The sequence below is a fragment of the Mercenaria mercenaria genome, chromosome 8, assembly GCF_021730395.1.
Source record: "Mercenaria mercenaria strain notata chromosome 8, MADL_Memer_1, whole genome shotgun sequence".
NCBI lineage: Eukaryota > Metazoa > Mollusca > Bivalvia > Venerida > Veneridae > Mercenaria > Mercenaria mercenaria.
The window spans coordinates 21,380,907-21,399,072 of NC_069368.1; the positions used below are offsets into that span (position 1 = coordinate 21,380,907).

The 18,166-nt window shown below is 37.4% G+C and overlaps 2 protein-coding genes across 2 annotated transcripts in view; both read left to right on the forward strand.

Annotated features, from left to right (window-relative positions):
* The first annotated feature begins 8,016 nt into the window (after positions 1-8,016).
* Positions 8,017-15,346, forward strand: LOC123522903 (aldehyde dehydrogenase 1A1-like). Its single transcript, XM_053549502.1, has 11 exons — positions 8,017-8,158; positions 8,632-8,693; positions 9,392-9,520; positions 10,171-10,284; positions 10,805-10,907; positions 12,041-12,222; positions 12,419-12,583; positions 12,740-12,897; positions 13,256-13,330; positions 14,111-14,150; positions 14,784-15,346. Exons 3-11 carry the CDS (start codon positions 9,404-9,406, stop codon positions 14,814-14,816), a joined length of 987 nt encoding a protein of 328 aa, XP_053405477.1. The 5' UTR covers positions 8,017-8,158; positions 8,632-8,693; positions 9,392-9,403; the 3' UTR covers positions 14,817-15,346.
* A 2,526-nt stretch (positions 15,347-17,872) lies between these two features.
* The window catches only part of LOC123565474 (NBAS subunit of NRZ tethering complex-like), a 115,583-nt gene continuing 115,289 nt past the window's right edge, over positions 17,873-18,166 (forward strand). Inside the window, exon 1 of the mRNA XM_053549503.1 lies at positions 17,873-17,965. Within this exon, the coding sequence (XP_053405478.1) occupies positions 17,876-17,965 (90 nt within the window). The 5' untranslated portion in view covers positions 17,873-17,875. The remainder of the gene's footprint in view (positions 17,966-18,166) is intronic.

Genomic DNA, 18,166 nt, shown 5'->3' on the forward strand with positions numbered 1-18,166 from the left:
CATGATATTCTATGTGCATGACAACCTATATATATGATAGTCTATGTGCATGACAGACTATATACATGATAGTCTATGCACATGACAGACTATGTACATGATAGTCTACGTGCATGACAACCTATATATATGATAGTCTACGTGCCTGATAGCCTATGTACATGATAGTCTATGTGCATGACAGACTATATACATGATAGTCTATGCACATGACAGACTATGTACATGATAGTCTACGTGCATGACAGACTATATACATGATAGTCTATGCACATGACAGACTATATACATGATAGTCTATGCACATGACAGACTATGTACATGATAGTCTACGTGCATGGCAGCCTATGTAAATGATAGTCTATGTGCATGATAGCCTATGTACATGATAGTCTATGTGCATGACAGACTATGTACATGATAGTCTACGTGCATGACAACCTATATATATGATAGTCTACGTGCATGATAGCCTATGTACATGATAGTCTATGTGCATGACAGACTATATACATGATAGTCTATGCACATGACAGACTATATACATGATAGTCTATGCACATGACAGACTATATACATGATAGTCTATGCACATGACAGACTATGTGCATGATAGTCTACGTGCAAGGCAGCCTATGTACATGATAGTCTACGTGCATTATAGCCTATATACATGATAGTCTATGTGCATGACAGACTATATACATGATAGTCTATGCACATGACAGACTATGTACATGATAGTCTACGTGCATGGCAGCCTATGTAAATGATAGTCTATGTGCATTATAGCCTATATACCTGATAGTCTGTGTGCATGACAGACTATATACATGATAGTCTATGCACATGACAGACTATGTACATGATAGTCTACGTGCATGGCAGACTATATACATGATAGTCTATGCACATGACAGACTATATACATGATAGTCTATGCACATGACAGACTATGTACATGATAGTCTACGTGCAAGGCAGCCTATGTACATGATAGTCTACGTGCATTATAGCATATATACATGATAGTCTATGTGCATGACAGACTATATACATGATAGTCTATGCACATGACAGACTATGTACATGATAGTCTACGTGCATGGCAGCCTATGTAAATGATAGTCTATGTGCATTATAGCCTATATACATGATAGTCTATGTGCATGACAGACTATATACATGATAGTTTATGCACATGACAGACTATGTACATGATAGTCTACGTGCATGGCAGCCTATGTAAATGATAGTCTATGTGCATGACAGCCTATGTACATGATAGTCTATGTGCATGACAGACTATGTACATGATAGTCTACGTGCATGACAACCTATATATATGATAGTCTATGTGCATGACAGACTATGTACATGATAGTCTACGTGCATGACAACCTATATATATGATAGTCTATGTGCATGACAACCTATATATATATGATAGTCTATGTGCATGACAGACTATATACATGATAGTCTATGCACATGACAGACTATGTACATGATAGTCTACGTGCAAGGCAGCCTATGTACATGATAGTCTACGTGCATTATAGCCTATATACATGATAGTCTATGTGCATGACAGACTATATACATGATAGTCTATGCACATGACAGACTATGTACATGATAGTCTACGTGCATGGCAGCCTATGTAAATGATAGTCTATGTGCATTATAGCCTATATACATGATAGTCTATGTGCATGACAGACTATATACATGATAGTCTATGCACATGACAGACTATGTACATGATAGTCTACGTGCATGGCAGCCTATGTAAATGATAGTCTATGTGCATGATAGCCGATGCACATGATAGTTTATGTGCATGACCAACTATGAACATGATATACCATGTATATGCCAGTGTATGTGCATGATAGTCTATGCAAATGATATTCTTTGTACACAGAATTCAAAGTTATGATGAACATGTTGCAATGCTTTTAGCTGTCGCGGTGGAGGCCATAATGAGTTCACCTTAATGGTGCAATGCTTTAAACAATCGTGGGGGAGGTTATGATGAGTTCACCTAAATGGTGCAATGCTTTAAGCTGCCGTTGCGGAAGCCATAATGTGTTTACCTAAATGGTACAATACTTTAAGCTGTCGTTGTGGAGGCCATGATGAGTTCATCTTTATGGTGCAATGCTTTAAACAATAGCGGCGCAGGTTATGATGTGTTCATCTAAATGGTACAATGCTTTAAGCAGTCGTGGTGGAGGCCACAATGAGTTCACACAAATGGTGCAATGCTTTAAGCTGACGTGTCGGAGGCTATAATGAGTTCACCTTATTAGTGCAAAGTTTTAAACAATAGCGGTAGAGGTTATGATGAGTTCACCTAACTGGTGCAATGCTTTAAACAGTCGCAGTGGAGGTTATGATGAGTTCAACTAAATAGCGCAATGCTTTAAACAGTCGCGGGGGAGGTTATGATGAGTGCACCTAAATAGCGCAATGCTTTAAACAGTCGCAGTGGAGTTATGATGAGTTCACCTAAATAGCGCAATGCTTTAAACAGTCGCAGTGGAGTTATGATGAGTGCACCTAAATAGTGCAAAGCTTTAAACAGTCGCAGTGGAGTTATGATGAGTTCACCTAAATAGTGCAAAGCTTTAAACAGTCGCAGTGGAGGTTATGATGAGTGCACCTAAATAGCGCAATGCTTTAAACAGTCGCAGTGGAGATTATGGTGAGTTCACCTAAATAGCGCAATGCTTTGAACAGTCGCAGTGGAGTTATGGTGAGTTCACCTAATTAGTGCAAAGCTTTGAACAGTCGCAGTGGAGTTATGATGAGTTCACCTAAATAGCGCAAAGCTTTGAACAGTCGCAATGGAGGTTATGATGAGTGCACCTAAATAGCGCAATGCTTTAAACAGTCGCAGTGGAGTTATGATGAGTTCACCTAAATAGTGCAAAGCTTTAAACAGTCGCAGTGGAGTTATGATGAGTTCACCTAAATAGTGCAAAGCTTTAAACAGTCGCAGTGGAGGTTATGATGAGTTCACCTAAATAGCGCAATGCTTTAAACAGTCGCAGTGGAGGTTATGATGAGTTCACCTAAATAGTGCAAAGCTTTAAACAGTCGCAGTGGAGTTATGATGAGTTCACCTAAATAGTGCAAAGCTTTAAACAGTCGCAGTGGAGGTTATGATGAGTTCACCTAAATAGTGCAAAGCTTTAAACAGTCGCAGTGGAGGTTATGATGAGTTCACCTAAATGGTGAAAATGCTTTAAACAATCAAGGTGGAGGTCATTATGAGTTTACCTAAATAGTGCAATAACAGCAGTGCTTTAACTTTGAACAATCGTGATGGAGGGTGTGCTGAGTTGTGCAATGCTTTAAGCTGTCGTTGTCGAGATTGTGAGGAGTTCATCTTGGAGGCCATATGCGTAAACCTCTGTGGTGCAATACTTTAAAGTGTGTTGAAGACAGGTATGCTCAGTACTTATAGAGTACTTTAGGTAGGTTAATCAACCCGACATGCTTAGTACTCGAGTACTCTAAGTAGGTTAATCAACCCGACATGCTTAGTACTCGAGTACTCTAGGTAGGATCAACCCGACATGCTTAGTACTCGAGTACTCTAGGTAGGTTAATCAACCCGTCGTGCTTAGTACTCGAGTACTCTAGGTAGGTTAATCAACCCGACATGCTTCGTACTCGAGTACTCTAAGTAGGTTAATCAACCCGACATGCTTCGTACTCGAGCACTCTAGGTAGGTTAATCAACCCGACATGCTTAGTACTCGAGTACTCCAAGTAGGTTAATCAACCCGACATGCTTCGTACTCGAGTACTCTTGGTAGGTTAATCAACCCGACATGCTTAGTACTCGAGTACTCTAAGTATGTTAATCAACCCGACATGCTTAGTACTCAAGTACTCTAAGTAGGTCAATCAACCCGACATGCTTAGTACTCGAGTACTCTAAGAAGGTTAATCAACCCGACATGCTAAATATATATAGACTTCTAATCTGGATGTGCCGCGAGCGTTCCTATTATGATCTCAAGGTTAGTCAAGAGGCAACAGCTTGCAGTATAAACATGTCTTAAAACTTCTAACTGAGAAAAACTTTTTAATGGACGGAACTCTGTCAATAGAAAATCAATTAAAGCTTAAATCATTATTTCTGGATCTTGTTCAATCTGACACTTTCTTTTGTTCTGGTATAGATCGATTGAAATTTCAATATTTTCTTTTGTCCAAGTTGTCATGTCGATATGTTGTGATGTTATGAATCAGTAAAAAAAAAACCCTGAACATTTGCAAAAAAATACTCCCTTGGACACCTGCAACCCATCAACTGTATGTTATCAGGGCTTATCAGCTAAAACTTGTACGAAAAAGTAGGACATGTTCTTACTCTCATTCAAGAAAATTATCTCATTTTAAGTATCATTAATTGCCATCAAAGTGACATCCAATATGGTGTTTACACTATGCAATTAACTTGTATTCAATTATTTTGTTCAATATTGGACAACTGTAAACCCAGTTTTGACATTAAATGGGATATGGACTGTTTTTGCTACCCGATTTGCATAATCAGATGCATTAATTGTATGATTTGAATATACTGCACTGCAATGAATGCATATCACTATTTATTACACGACTCCTTAAGGATTTGGTTGGTTGTAGTTTTATTTATACTCGCTGCCGGGAGTCCCATATGAGTGAGAATATTCGCGCCTTCACTGTCCATCATAGAGCGTCAGCGGGCGTCTTGTCATGCTGTCCCTCGTAGTCCTTGCGGAGTACCAATCTCTGCGTTCGTGGAAGATGACAATACAAAGCTGAGGTGGTAAACGATACTTCCTAGGGCCACATCCCTCGCTCTTAGTTGTGACTCTATCGGCTGTCTTCAATATATTTATGATCACTTCCGGTAGAGCCGCATGCTTACTCCGCGACGTGCACGCGGCGAGAGCTTGGAGCAGTCTCCTTAGAGAAATCGCTGATCCATATTTTAAGTAAATGGCGGTATGTTCACTGGTCCAATAAGTCAAAAAAACACTTGAAACTGTGAAGTTTAATCCCTGATGTCATGTAATATAACACTTACTAAATGGATTGCCGGTCAACAGAAAAAACTACATGCCATCAGTCCTTTGGACCTGGCGCAAGCCATTCAATAAACTTGTGTATAAGATAGAACGTCAAATGTCAAATCCATGAAATGGGGTTTTTTTTCCGTGAATTTCCACTTTATTTTACGATATGACAATATCAGTTATAAATTTATCAAAAGATTTAATACATAAATATCCTATCAAATCTGTGTTTTTAGGAGAGGCAATAGGTAAAACACGTTTGCGTCACTTGACATACACGTGCTACCACTCCACCCTACGTCTAAAATATCGATCATTCATCCAGTTTATGAAACAAAGTAAAATCAAATGATACAAGGATTAGGATGAACGACAATATGATGTTGTATATGAAAAATAAATTACAATGATGAACAAGAGAACCGCCATGCGGGTGCAGACGCTCATCTGATTTTTTTTGTCTCTGTATAATAGAAATATTGTCATACCCATGATTTTCTAAGTCCAAATGGGGCCATAATTCAATGTAGAGTTATGGTCCTTGTTGTGCAGTGTCAGCTTTTACTGGCAAATAACTGCTCCAAGTTTTAAAGCAATAGCTTTGATTTGATAGTTTAGGAGAAAAGTTTACCTAAACGCAAAACTTAACCAAGAAATCTGATATTATCTAAGACCAAAAGGGGTCATAATTCTTGCAAAAAGCAGGATGGAGTTATGTTTCTTGCTGTACAGAGTTAGCTTTGGATGGTGAACAAGTGTTGCAAGTTTTAAAGCAATAGCTTTGATAGTTTAGGAGAAAGGCTGACCTAAACACAAAACTTAAAGGGGCCATAATTATTGCAAAAAGCAGGATGTAGTAATGTTTTTTGCTGTACAGAGTCAGCTTTTGATGGTGAACAAGTGTTGTAAGTTTTAAAGCAATAGCTTTGATAGTTTAGGAGAAAAGTTGACCTAAACATAAAACTTAACCAAGAAATCTGATGTTTTCTAAGTCCAAAAGGGGCCATAATTCTTGCAAAAAGCAAGATGGAGTTATGTTTCTTGTCGTACAGAGTCAGCTATTGATGATGAACAAGTGTTGCAAGTTTTAAAGCAATAGCTTTGATAGTTTAGGAGAAAAGCTGACCTAAACATAAAACTTAACCAGGCAACGCCGACGCAGACGCCAACGCCGATCAAGTGATGACAATAGCTCATTTTTTCCCCCAAATAATCAGATGAGCTAAAAATGACTAGATGTAGGTCTATAAATGATGATGAAAACGATAATTAATAAATGACAATGATGAATAAATGAAGATGATGAACAATGGTGATGTAAAATGGATGGTGATGATGATGGCGGCAACGATTAATGATGAATAAATGATTTTTAATACTGGTGATAATTAAACGAGTATATAGCATATATTAATTTGTCATCATTTTAACCAACGGGAAGTTTTATTTTAAAGTTTTAACATGTTGAAATGAAAAGTAGAATGTAACATGTATGCAGTCTTTAGAAGGCTTAGAGTTTAAGTGACTGTGATTCTGACATTCAACATGGCATTTAGTTCGCAGTTTGAGTCACAGGGATCCGTCACATGCTATGATACTAGAGAGGAAATTTCTTTTAAAATGAAATTCAAGAACTTATATGTAAAAAACAATCACACATAAACCATAGAGAAAAGAGTCTCTTTATATATGGTTTATGTTACATTGTGTGATATTTTACATATATGATGATATAAGTTGAGCGGAGGAGTGGGGGGGGGGGGGGGGGGGGGGGGGGGTAGTGTATTACCGATTACTTAAGCTTAAAATTGTACTGTTCGGTAATAGATCCTTAGAGATCGGTGATAATTTTAGTGTAATTACGTCCTAAGTAACATATTAAATAATAAAGAAGATACGACACCACTACTACTTGCATTACCGTACAAAGCTTCTAAATCAAATTACATGTGCTTCCTTTTCCGAACACCTTTGTATTTTCAAAGTACATCATTTATGTCTTCCAAGGCAATTTATTAAATTATAATACATAATTTTAAGCACGCAGTATAATACTTTTATGCTTCAAGGGAAGGAAAATGACATTTGCTTTAGCCAAAATCTATCCCCGTTTGAAGTAAGTCACACAAAAATCTTGAAAGTAATATTATGTTCACCTTTCAGGTTATCAGATTCACAAGCAATGACAAATTAATTACCTACCAATCAAGGTCTTTGCAACAGTGTTAGATAAATTTAGAATGTGAGAATAAGGTCTCAAGATTTACAAGATTTAATTGTTTGTATGAAACAAAGAAGGAACAGAATTAGTATAATGGTACCCGTCGTCCAAATACGACTAGATGAATCCTGTAGCGGTAGGATTTCAGAGTTGTACAAATGATACGGCTAACCTTGTATGCGCCCCATAATTTGTACATAGTCCGTATTCATGGTATTGTTCAAACGTTAGAAGCAACATTATGCATAAGTATGAATGGTGATCCAGAAAGTGATGTCGTAAAATTTGTATAATAAAAAGAAAACAACCCTCTTAAGTTTATTTTGTGACTTTAAATACACCCAAATGTTTACAATTTTACATGACAATTAAACGGAATAACACATATGCAGTTTTAGATATCAACCAAAGTGGGTGCTTGGTACTTTAGCTTTAATAAAAATCCTGTAATATTTTCGGGAACTTTTGTAAAAATGTTTTTCCTATATCGTAATATGTGTGCTCGATATCTTACTGAGAAAGTGGTACAAACAGACCTACCAGAGGTAGTGTAGAGGTTGAACTGACCACATTGCACATCCGCAAAAACTTAAACAATTTAATAGATGTTTTTGTACGTTTTAAAGTTTTTGCGTATTAATTTTATTGTCGTTCGGCTTACTTTGAAAATGCTCATCCGCGTTTGTTTATCACGCCTAAAGGAACTGAATACATTTGACCATTTTTCAGAGCTTGGAAACTCTAGACAACGGGAAACCATTTAACAGCGCCGTCGGTGACATAATATTTGTCATCAAAGTTTTCAGATATTTCGCAGGGTGGTCAGACAAAAACCATGGAAAAACTGTGCCTGTCGGTAAGATTATGTTCCCATAAATGCATCCAGTTAACTTTCAGAGATAAGTTAAAATCAGCTCAGACTAAAAGTACGTACAAATTTTAAGTTTTTTCATTTTTCTTGTTAACACTTCAACCGCTTTCGGTATCGAGAGTTTAACCTAATTGTATCTCATTTGCTATTTTTATGCAAATCTAACATTCACAATGTTTCAGATTGAGTAAATCTTTGACACATATTCTTGTACGATTAGAACATTGATTTAACACATTGTCATTTAGCCTGCTGGCAGCAAGTGATTCCGCCTTTGCGGCCAGTGCATACCAAGACCATCCTGCACGGACGTGTATACATTGTTCGCAATTCAGTAAATAAACTTTCAGTGAACGCCCCTTCGAATAATAAATGTTACGGCAAAAATTGAATGCTGGATCAGTCCATTTTAGAAATTTAGCAGGCTAAAGGGTAAAATGTACAATATTTTGTTGTAGATGGCCAATTTTTCTCATACACGAGACATGAACCAGTCGGAATATGTGGACAGATAATTCCGGTAAGCCTACAGAATGGACTTTCGTTGTGTCCTCATAACTTGTACTTGATTTGTCTTTTCGGGTATTTACGTCGAAATTTTACATAATAAATTGAATTATGAGTGCTTCTGTGTGTATAGAAGTAATCGTCAAGTCTGTTACCGAGCCAGTAATATCAACCAAAGAGTTTGAAAAATATCAGCTTCTATGTTTATTTTTTTTTTCTGAACACATTCAACAATTATGTTTCATATGGTTCTGCGATAACAAAAATATATGAAAAGACTTACCCTGAGGCGACTAACGGGGTCTGAAGAGTACCTGTATTCTTTTGATTCTAGCAGGGACAACAGTTTTGATTCCATATCTCATATTTTTATTGCTATGTAAAACCAAAACATGTTTTGTCCTGTTTGGCACCTGCACTGTATTGTTGCGCCATTAAACCTAAATCATATTAAATCATTTGAGCCGCGCCATGAGAAAACCAACATAGTGGCTTTGCGACCAGCATGGATCCAGACCAGCCTGCGCATCCGCGCTGTCTGGTCAGGATCCATGCTGTTCGCTAACAGTTTCTCTAATTGCAATAGATTTTGAAAGCGAAAAGCCTGGATCCTGACCAGACTGCGCGAATGCGCAGGCTGGTCTGGATCCATGCTGGTCGCAAAACCATTATGTTGGTTTTCTCATGGCACGGCTCATTTAACATTTACAGTGGAATTATCCAATGTTGATGCTCGCGTGGAAGCTCGCACCTGCAATTTCAATGGGTAACGTAGTAGTACTCAAGCCAGCAGAGCAAACGCCGCTAACTGCACTGTATGCGGGAGCACTAGTAATCGAGGTAAATAAAAGAACAACCCTAACTTTTTATATCACATGCCAGTTGTACAAACTTACGATATTGCTTGCATGTCAATAGTCCGCACTCTTTGCCCGGTGTCTGAAGTGTTTTATTACATGACGTTAGAGATAAATTTCAACTTTTTTCTTATTTTTTTATGATTCTTGTCAAATGATATTTCTCGGACTGTTGACCAGTCAATGGCACAGACTATGGGTGGGCAATTTACATCTGGGTAATTTAATAATATACTTATTGAATAGCATGCCGGTCAATAGTCAAAACTGTTAGCCCGAGGCCCGATGGGCTATTAACCGTCAAACATTTCAAAAAGTGTCTTACATGTCATCGCAAGTACTTTCTCAACTTCTTTACTTTTGCCCAGAAATGGTGTATACGGGTAGTCTTTTTTATCAGACACGGGTTGGCAGTTCCTTGCATTTTTAGAAATGAATTCCTAAATTTGTAAATATGTTCAATTTTCAGTCAAACTTTTTCTTAAGCTACTCTGTCATTAGTTGAGATTTCACTTGCGATATATTACGAGAAAACACACTTTTCACAAATGTTCGACGATTTAAGTTTGGTCTGTTGTGAACCAGGTGATGATTAGTTGTTCATTTATGTGAGGTATATGTCAATGTTTTCAGGCGGGGTTTCCTCCTGGCGTTGTCAACATTGTCCCAGGATACGGACCGACGGCAGGGGCGGCATTGGCCAATCACAAAGATGTCAATAAAGTTGCGTTCACCGGCTCGACAGAGGTAACTGTATAACACGTTCAAAACTAATTAACTGAAATTGTCGTCTAAACACTATCAAGATGACACGGAATTTTAATTTCATTTCTTCATTCATTGATTTGCTTCAACGCCGTGTTTCAACATATTCCCAATTTCATATTATTACGGCGGCCGGTCAACCACCGTAGTATTCCGTACCAGTGCATTGTTTGTCCGCATACTACCGATAACTCCCACACATTATAAGAAAATCAGAGGTGGAAAATTAATGACTTCTAACACATTTTCTTGTGTCAGATCATTCATCTTATTTTTGGGATAGAACTCTTCATACTAGTAGTCTTGTGCTCTACATGTATTATAGGTCAATTAAAAACTATATCAATTAATAATCATTATCACTGTACATATCTTATACCTTATAAGTTATAACGCCTATGTTAGAAATACATCGATATCTTCATGTCATGTTAACTCAGTCAATTTCATGAACTAAATAAGTTTTTCTTCCATAAAACAAGATTTCAATTTACCCAAACAGGTAGGTCAGCTGATCATGCAGGCTGCCGGAGCTTCCAATCTGAAGAGGACAACTTTAGAACTGGGAGGGAAAAGTCCTAATGTCATTTTCCCGGACGTTGATGGTAAACTTTCTGAGTTATTTTTGGGTTACAGCACATGTTTTTGTTTTTTTGCCAACAGATGTTACTCTGATTAAAGATATCCAGTAGGCATATTTCACTTCTGATTAGAAAACTCATATCAAAAGCATTTAACTAAACTAAATGTATTTGTAGTTACATTCACAATGAAATGTCATGTACAATAGTTATTTATACAAAATCTTTCATTTTTAGCAAAAGTACAAGTTTGTGCTGTTACCTTTTTTATCTATACACGTCTTAGGTGTATTCCATTTACCTAATACACAATCGTACCATTATACACACAAGCACGTTAATTGTATGCTTACACGGATAAAGTAATTGTTCATATTTTCATCTTGTTTTTGTTTTTGTTTGGTTTAACATTACACCGGCACAATTATAGGTTATGTCGACACTCCAGCTTTTGATTGTAAAGGAAGACCCAAGGTGCCCCTCCGTACATGATTTCATCACGAGCGGGCACCTCGGTAGAACCACCGTCCTTCCGTGATGTGAGCCAGCTGAATGGCTTCCTCACATGACGAAATCAACGCCCCGAGTGAGGTTGCAACCTACATCTGTGGGGGACAAGCGACTCGTTAAAGTCAGTGACCTTAATCACTTATAGCTCCGGATGCCCTTGTTCATATTTTCAAATCAGACTGCTTTGGGTCTATACAACTCCAGGGCTTTAAGCTAATACCCTTTGCTGTATATGCAGAGAAAACGAGAGACCCCGTTTAAAATATCTGACCTTCTTTCTAAAGCACATGGTTACCCTCTGCATGAAAGTTGCATATAATGAACTCTCTGTACAAACTATATCTTCTCGAAATATCACTCCTCTCAATCCAAGATGGCGGCTCTATATAGAAAGAAAGAGGTAAACAAGTGGTCTTGATTCAGGATCTTAACTACCCATGTGCGATATTGTATGTACGGACTTTGATATTACGACCGGATAAGGTCGAGGTCAACACGGTATGCTTGAAACTTACAAGGGTTCTTCATGCACGGAACAAGCTCTGATAGTTAGTCGAGGCTAAACAAAAATGTTTCGATTGACTGTTGCTATGCCAACATGCGAAATATCAAGGGTGTTTTGACATTTATGTTTATTATATGAACAGTTGATAAGGTGGTGGATTTCGCCAATGAAGCAGCGATGGCAAACATGGGTCAGTGCTGTATTGCCGGGTCAAGGACGTTCGTGCATGAGGATATTTATGACGAGTTTGTCAAGAAGTCTGTGGAACGGGCGAAGAAAAGAACTGTGGGTGATCCCTGGGAAAACCCAGAAAACGGACCACAGGTAAAGATACCAATGGACTAGATTTTGTTTAAAGCTTTTGTATACGGTGTTGAAATTATGATAGGTCTTCTATATATCTATATACTGTATGATTAGCTAGCTAGAGCATACTTATAAAAGTACATTGAAAATTTATATCATGCAGGGTTACCCTTTGCCACTTTTTTCTGTTCATTTACCTTTTTCATTTGAACAGATCGATGAGGAACAACTCAACAAGATTCTTGACCTAATCAAGTCAGGACAGGAGGACGGTGCTAAACTAGAGTGTGGCGGGAATCGACATGGTGACACGGGATATTTCATCCAACCAACGGTGTTCAGCGGTGTTAAAGATAACATGCGCATTGCTAAAGAAGAGGTATACTATAATGATGCAAAAAAGTCATATTTTGTGAAATTTAATAACGTTGCTATTCAAAAGACCAAAAGAGTTGTAATAAGAATGAACATTTTAATCAGCCAATTTGCTGGGTAAGAAATAGGCTAACTATTATTTTGCGCTTTTTTTTTTTAGATCTTTGGACCAGTCCAGAGTATTTTCAAATTCAAAACAATGGAAGAAGTTCTCGAGCGGGCTAACGAAACGAACTATGGGCTAGCTGCTGCCGTGTTCACTAACGACATCAACACAGCTATGACCTATACACAGGGCGTCAAAGCGGGAAGCGTATGGTATGTTTTGGATACTTTCATACGTTGGTTCATACGTGATCTGCAAAATTTTAGAGGTTTCTTAGCTGAGCTACTTTACTTCTGTACAGTTGCTGTCAAATCATTATTTTGCTTAAACTGTGAAATAGTCCCGTTTGTCATTCAAAACGTTTATGAAAACTCTTAAATATATTCATTTTTTTTCTCTGGACGGTTCAGCAAATAACTTGACCATATATCAGAAATATAAATCTTGTCAGAAAACACAGGCGTCATATCATATCATATATATATATCTTGATATATTTCAGAAAGACAATATGAAATCACATAAATCACAGAAGCATAAATGTATATATGACATATCTTTGTTCTGCAGGGTAAATTGTTACCTGATAATGAATGCCCAGTCACCGTTTGGTGGTTACAAGATGTCTGGTATTGGAAGAGAACTGTAAGTTTCCGATTTTCAGTGGGTTTTTTTTCTCTCCAGATAACTGTATGCGTTATTTATTCAACTAATATTGTAACCAAAGTGCTTGAATATGACAGCGTTTTGTAAACAAGTATATCACATAAACTTATTGATACGCGCCACCGGTAGCCGGGTGACTCCTTAAGAAGAGTAATATTTTCGGTTGGAGGATAGCGCAGCTGGATAAAGAAGATGTTCCAATTCCAGAAGCTTGCCTGGTTCTGTGTAATGCACGTATATACGTGGAACTCTTATCCCAATTTTAGTAATTTCAGTTGGAGGAGCTGGCGCTAGAACACAAAGTCCGTTGTTTTCGTGGTCAGACAGTGGTAGCAGACAGTGTAACCACTGGCCCCTTCGTCTATTCTTAAGTATATAACCACTGTATAATATAACTACTGTAGCTTGAATTTTTGTACCCGTTGTTTTAACAGAAGGGCAGCAGACGAATCGTTAGTTCAAAGCAGTGCGTTGGATAGAGCAAAAATATATCTTAGGTTTTAAAGCCTGAACAATCACGTTTAGGTCTTTGAATGACTATTTACTAATATGTTGCACTTTCAAGTTGCTATACTTTTTACAAGCTTATTATGCGGATGGAGTCCATAATCATATCGTTCAGTAATGAGCTATTAAACATGGAAGAGCTGAAATATCTTGATGATGATGTTGATAAATTTATAGTTCAGTATGTTTACAGTCATGAAACAGATTAGAAATAACAGTATTTTAAAACATTAATATATTTTACTTTCACAGTGGGGAGTACGGTCTTAGCCAGTACACAGAGGTGAAAAATGTAAGTTTATAAAGCATTGACGATTTATTATAACTTTATTGATGAGTTTCATATCAATAAACAACAGTGTTACATTGAGTTTCTGCAAGTATGTGCTCTGTGAGACTTCAGTAGTCATTCTACCTTCTTGAACCAATCACATGCCAGATATTTTTTAAAATTGATATTTTGCGATGAAGTACAGCATCCCCCTTATCATGGAAGTCCGTAACATTGAAAAACATATCTTAGAGACTGACATATTTAGAGCTAACAGAAAACTTTTTTAAGCCGTTTTACAACAGTAGTTCAGTTATGCAATGGCGGACAGTTAGCCTTACCACAGTGTTCCTGGTTTTGTACCAATACAGATACAATGTCTTTTATCAAATCGCCACTGAGAACATATACTTCCCCCGGGGATCGAACTCACGACCTCGCGATCCATATATCTGATCTAAACGGGCGGGTTAAACAGAAACAATAGGTAAGGCTTTGACTGGACAAATGCTATGAAAGGGAACCTATAGTAGTGATTCAGGAAGGCATTGACAATGTAATTAGGTCTCTGGTCCTGTCTGAGTCTCTTTCATAACCATTTCAAATTATCACTGCATTTGTATGTAAGCAATTAACTTTTTTTTTTCATTTCAGGTTGTCATCAAGATTCCAGAGAAAAACTCTTAAAACTGTAGCGCACGATCACGCAATTTCTACTACATTTACCTGCAGGAACTAATCAATACAAACATTTTACTTCTCATGCTTGCTGTTTATATTAGCATACTTGCATAAACATGAAAATTATATACTGTACAGTATGTTGATTTCAAATATGATTAGTATTATCTCTACTGGTGTTTTAACTCGCTTCATTTGATTTGTTTGTTTTTTTTTTCCAGAAAATTATATTTCAAAGCATTCGCAAAAAAAAAAACATTTTGTAGATCTGACATTATTACAATTTTTCCAAGACGGAAGTATACGGGTGTAAGAAGATCTTATTTGATTTTATGGTTACTTCACTTGTTCTGTTTATATTTCACCTGTTTACTCTATTAAGAACTTATAATGCCTTTCAGAGTAGTGTGGCTTACACATGTTTTGTTATGACCATAACGTATGTCACTAGTATTTCTTGTTAATCTTATTCTTATAATTGTTTTCTAATATATTTTATATATTGGTTTGAATATTAATAAACTTGGTGGAAAACCCGTTGTTTATGATTACCTTCCTTGATACCCCCTTCACATCTACGATTTTTTCTTACGATTCCTTACGATTTGCCAACTCGTAGGCAGTCGCACGCAATCGTAAATAGCTCGTCAGTAGTCGTAAATAGCTCGGCACTACTCGCAGACGATCGCAAGCAATCGTGAACGTTGAGGTTATATTTCTGACATGTCAAAAATTTCTTACGATCGTTCGCGATTTGAATTATCAGCGAAGAGCTCGTAACAAGTCGTAAGTATCGTAAACAAGACGTAAACCACTCGTAAATGTATCGTAAAGACTTTGTTTTACGATTAAATACGATGTGTTTACGATGTGTTTACGAGTTCTTACGATTTCTTTCACGATGCGGTACGAGGGGTTTACGATTTGTTACGGGCACTTTACGAGTACAGTTTACGAGTACGTACGTATGCTTTACGATTCGTGAGAGATATAAAAGCTGCCAAATCAACAGTTCCTTTCAGTTGCTGTCAATACTTCAAAGGAGTGAGACCTCAATCATATCTGCAACAATGCCACCTAAAAAGAAGGTAGGCAACAAGAAGAGGAGAGCACGCTCGCCTTCGTGCAAATTTAAATTGCAAAAACATGATATTCGTAACAACTCGTATCTAACACGCAACTACTCGTAAACAAATCGTAATGTATTCGTAAAACCTTTGGTGAATCATGATATTCCGTAATTCACTCGCAACAGCTCGTAAATAACTCGTAAATAGCTCGTATTTAACTATCGTATTGATCTGTAATTACTCGGAACAAATCGGTAATTTTAGTCGTAAATGCATCGTAATAACTCGGAATAAATCGCAATTTCATCGTAAACAGCTCTTAAATAGCTCGTAAACGTTGGGAATCGGTGAACTTTTACGATTTTGTGCAATCCGTCACAAATCGTAAGAAAAATCGTAGACTCTAGTGTGAAGTAGGTATTATGGCTCTAACTGTATACATTCTTGGCCGCCAATGTCTTCAACCATTGAACATAACATCGGTTCATTACCTACAGACTCATTCATGAGCTTCAAATATCTCGTTCCGAAACCGATACGCTCTCTACCTACAACCGAAACATAAAAAACATAGATTCGTCTACTCGACCGAGTAAGAGAGGAAATGGAGGATGCACTTCAATGTAGACAAGTGCCACATCATGCATATAACAAAATCTAGGCAGGCAGTCCTGAATAACTACTCTCTTCGCGGTTGTACCCTGTCTGTTGTTCAACAAGCAACATATTTTGGCCTAGAACTCTCTTCAAATCTTCCCAATAAGATAACTAGCTTAATGATTTTTAGGCGTAACTTTCATTCGGCAAAACCTGAAATAAAAGCAGCAGCACACAAAACATGAGTAAGACCTCAGTTGGAATATAGCTCATCAGTTTGGGATCCATTTCACGTATCACTCATATCCAGATATTAGAAAGCGTTCAAAAGAGAGAAGCTAGATTTGTAACCAGTAACTACTCTAAACCACCAGAACTGGAACTATCACAGATACTTTTAGCTAGCTGAATTGGGAATCACTTGAACGTAGAAGACAAAAAAAAATAATGCTCGTCTCACTTTATTTCTATAAAAATCATTACGGGCTTGTAGATATAACACCTACACACTATTTAACCCCTTACACGAGGCAGTCACGCCATTACCACCATATGGCATACCAAATACACCACTCACCATCACATTATATCAAGTACTCATTTTCCACTGAGAACAACAGTTGACTCTCTACCGGTATATGCAGTGCTGACAACGCCACTGGCTGCATTGCCACATATCCTTAAGACATACACATAGCTTTTATCTTTAACTGCACTAACACTCTATTACCTTTACCTTGTAAATAGTGTGCTGCACGGATGTAAGCATTTAATGCTAATTATATAATACTGGGCGAGGCTAAGATGCTGGGGCTGAGAGAAAACGGACTCAAATTGCCTATTGAGTATATTGACTGTTGCTACCGGATCTACAAATATTTGACCTTCACTTTTGAGAGGAGCAACACTAAACTTTTCTGTCCTATTTGATTTCACAAACGAGTAAAGAAAAATGTTTTGGCCTTGTTTCGAGTCGACAATAAAGATTATCATGTCCAAGTACTACCAGTAGCTATTCCTAAGATCTTTTTGTATTTTCCCTTAAAACATGTGTTTATACTCTTATAACAGAAATGTTAAGCATAGAAAATACTCCAGACACAAAATGTAAATGGCCTGCCACTGTTCTGATTATACATATAAAAGGATGCAGTCTGGTGCTGGAGAGGAAGTTTTTAAATTATGGCCGCTCAAAAGCTCCATATCAGTGTTTCACAAAGGTTTTCCTTTACTGCAGATCTACTGTAAAATTAATGTCACATCCATATTGAAAACTTTTTGAGTGTGGTGCGCGTACGCCCATAACGGCCCAATATTATTCTGCTATCTGGACATAGCGAGAAATACCTATCCCCGGAGTTCTTGTTGCTATAAATAGTTCAAGAAGGAATTCCAAAGATGGCGGCTTCGGACGTGGAAACGGAGGGTGAAAATATTTTGTACGATTTGACAGTGCATGCCGAATGGAAACAAGAGAATGAACCTTTTGTGAGTTGTTTATCTGTTTTTCTCAGACTAGCAGGCATAAAAGATAGTGACATTAATTTATGTTTAGATACGAAAAATAAGTAAGATGTATCCCTATATTCGGTCCAAAGTAATTTCGGATACGTTTCCATATGTTTCTTCAATTAACATGATATGTTTTTGACATTTAAGGTGTAGATGAGATATATGTAATGTTAATAT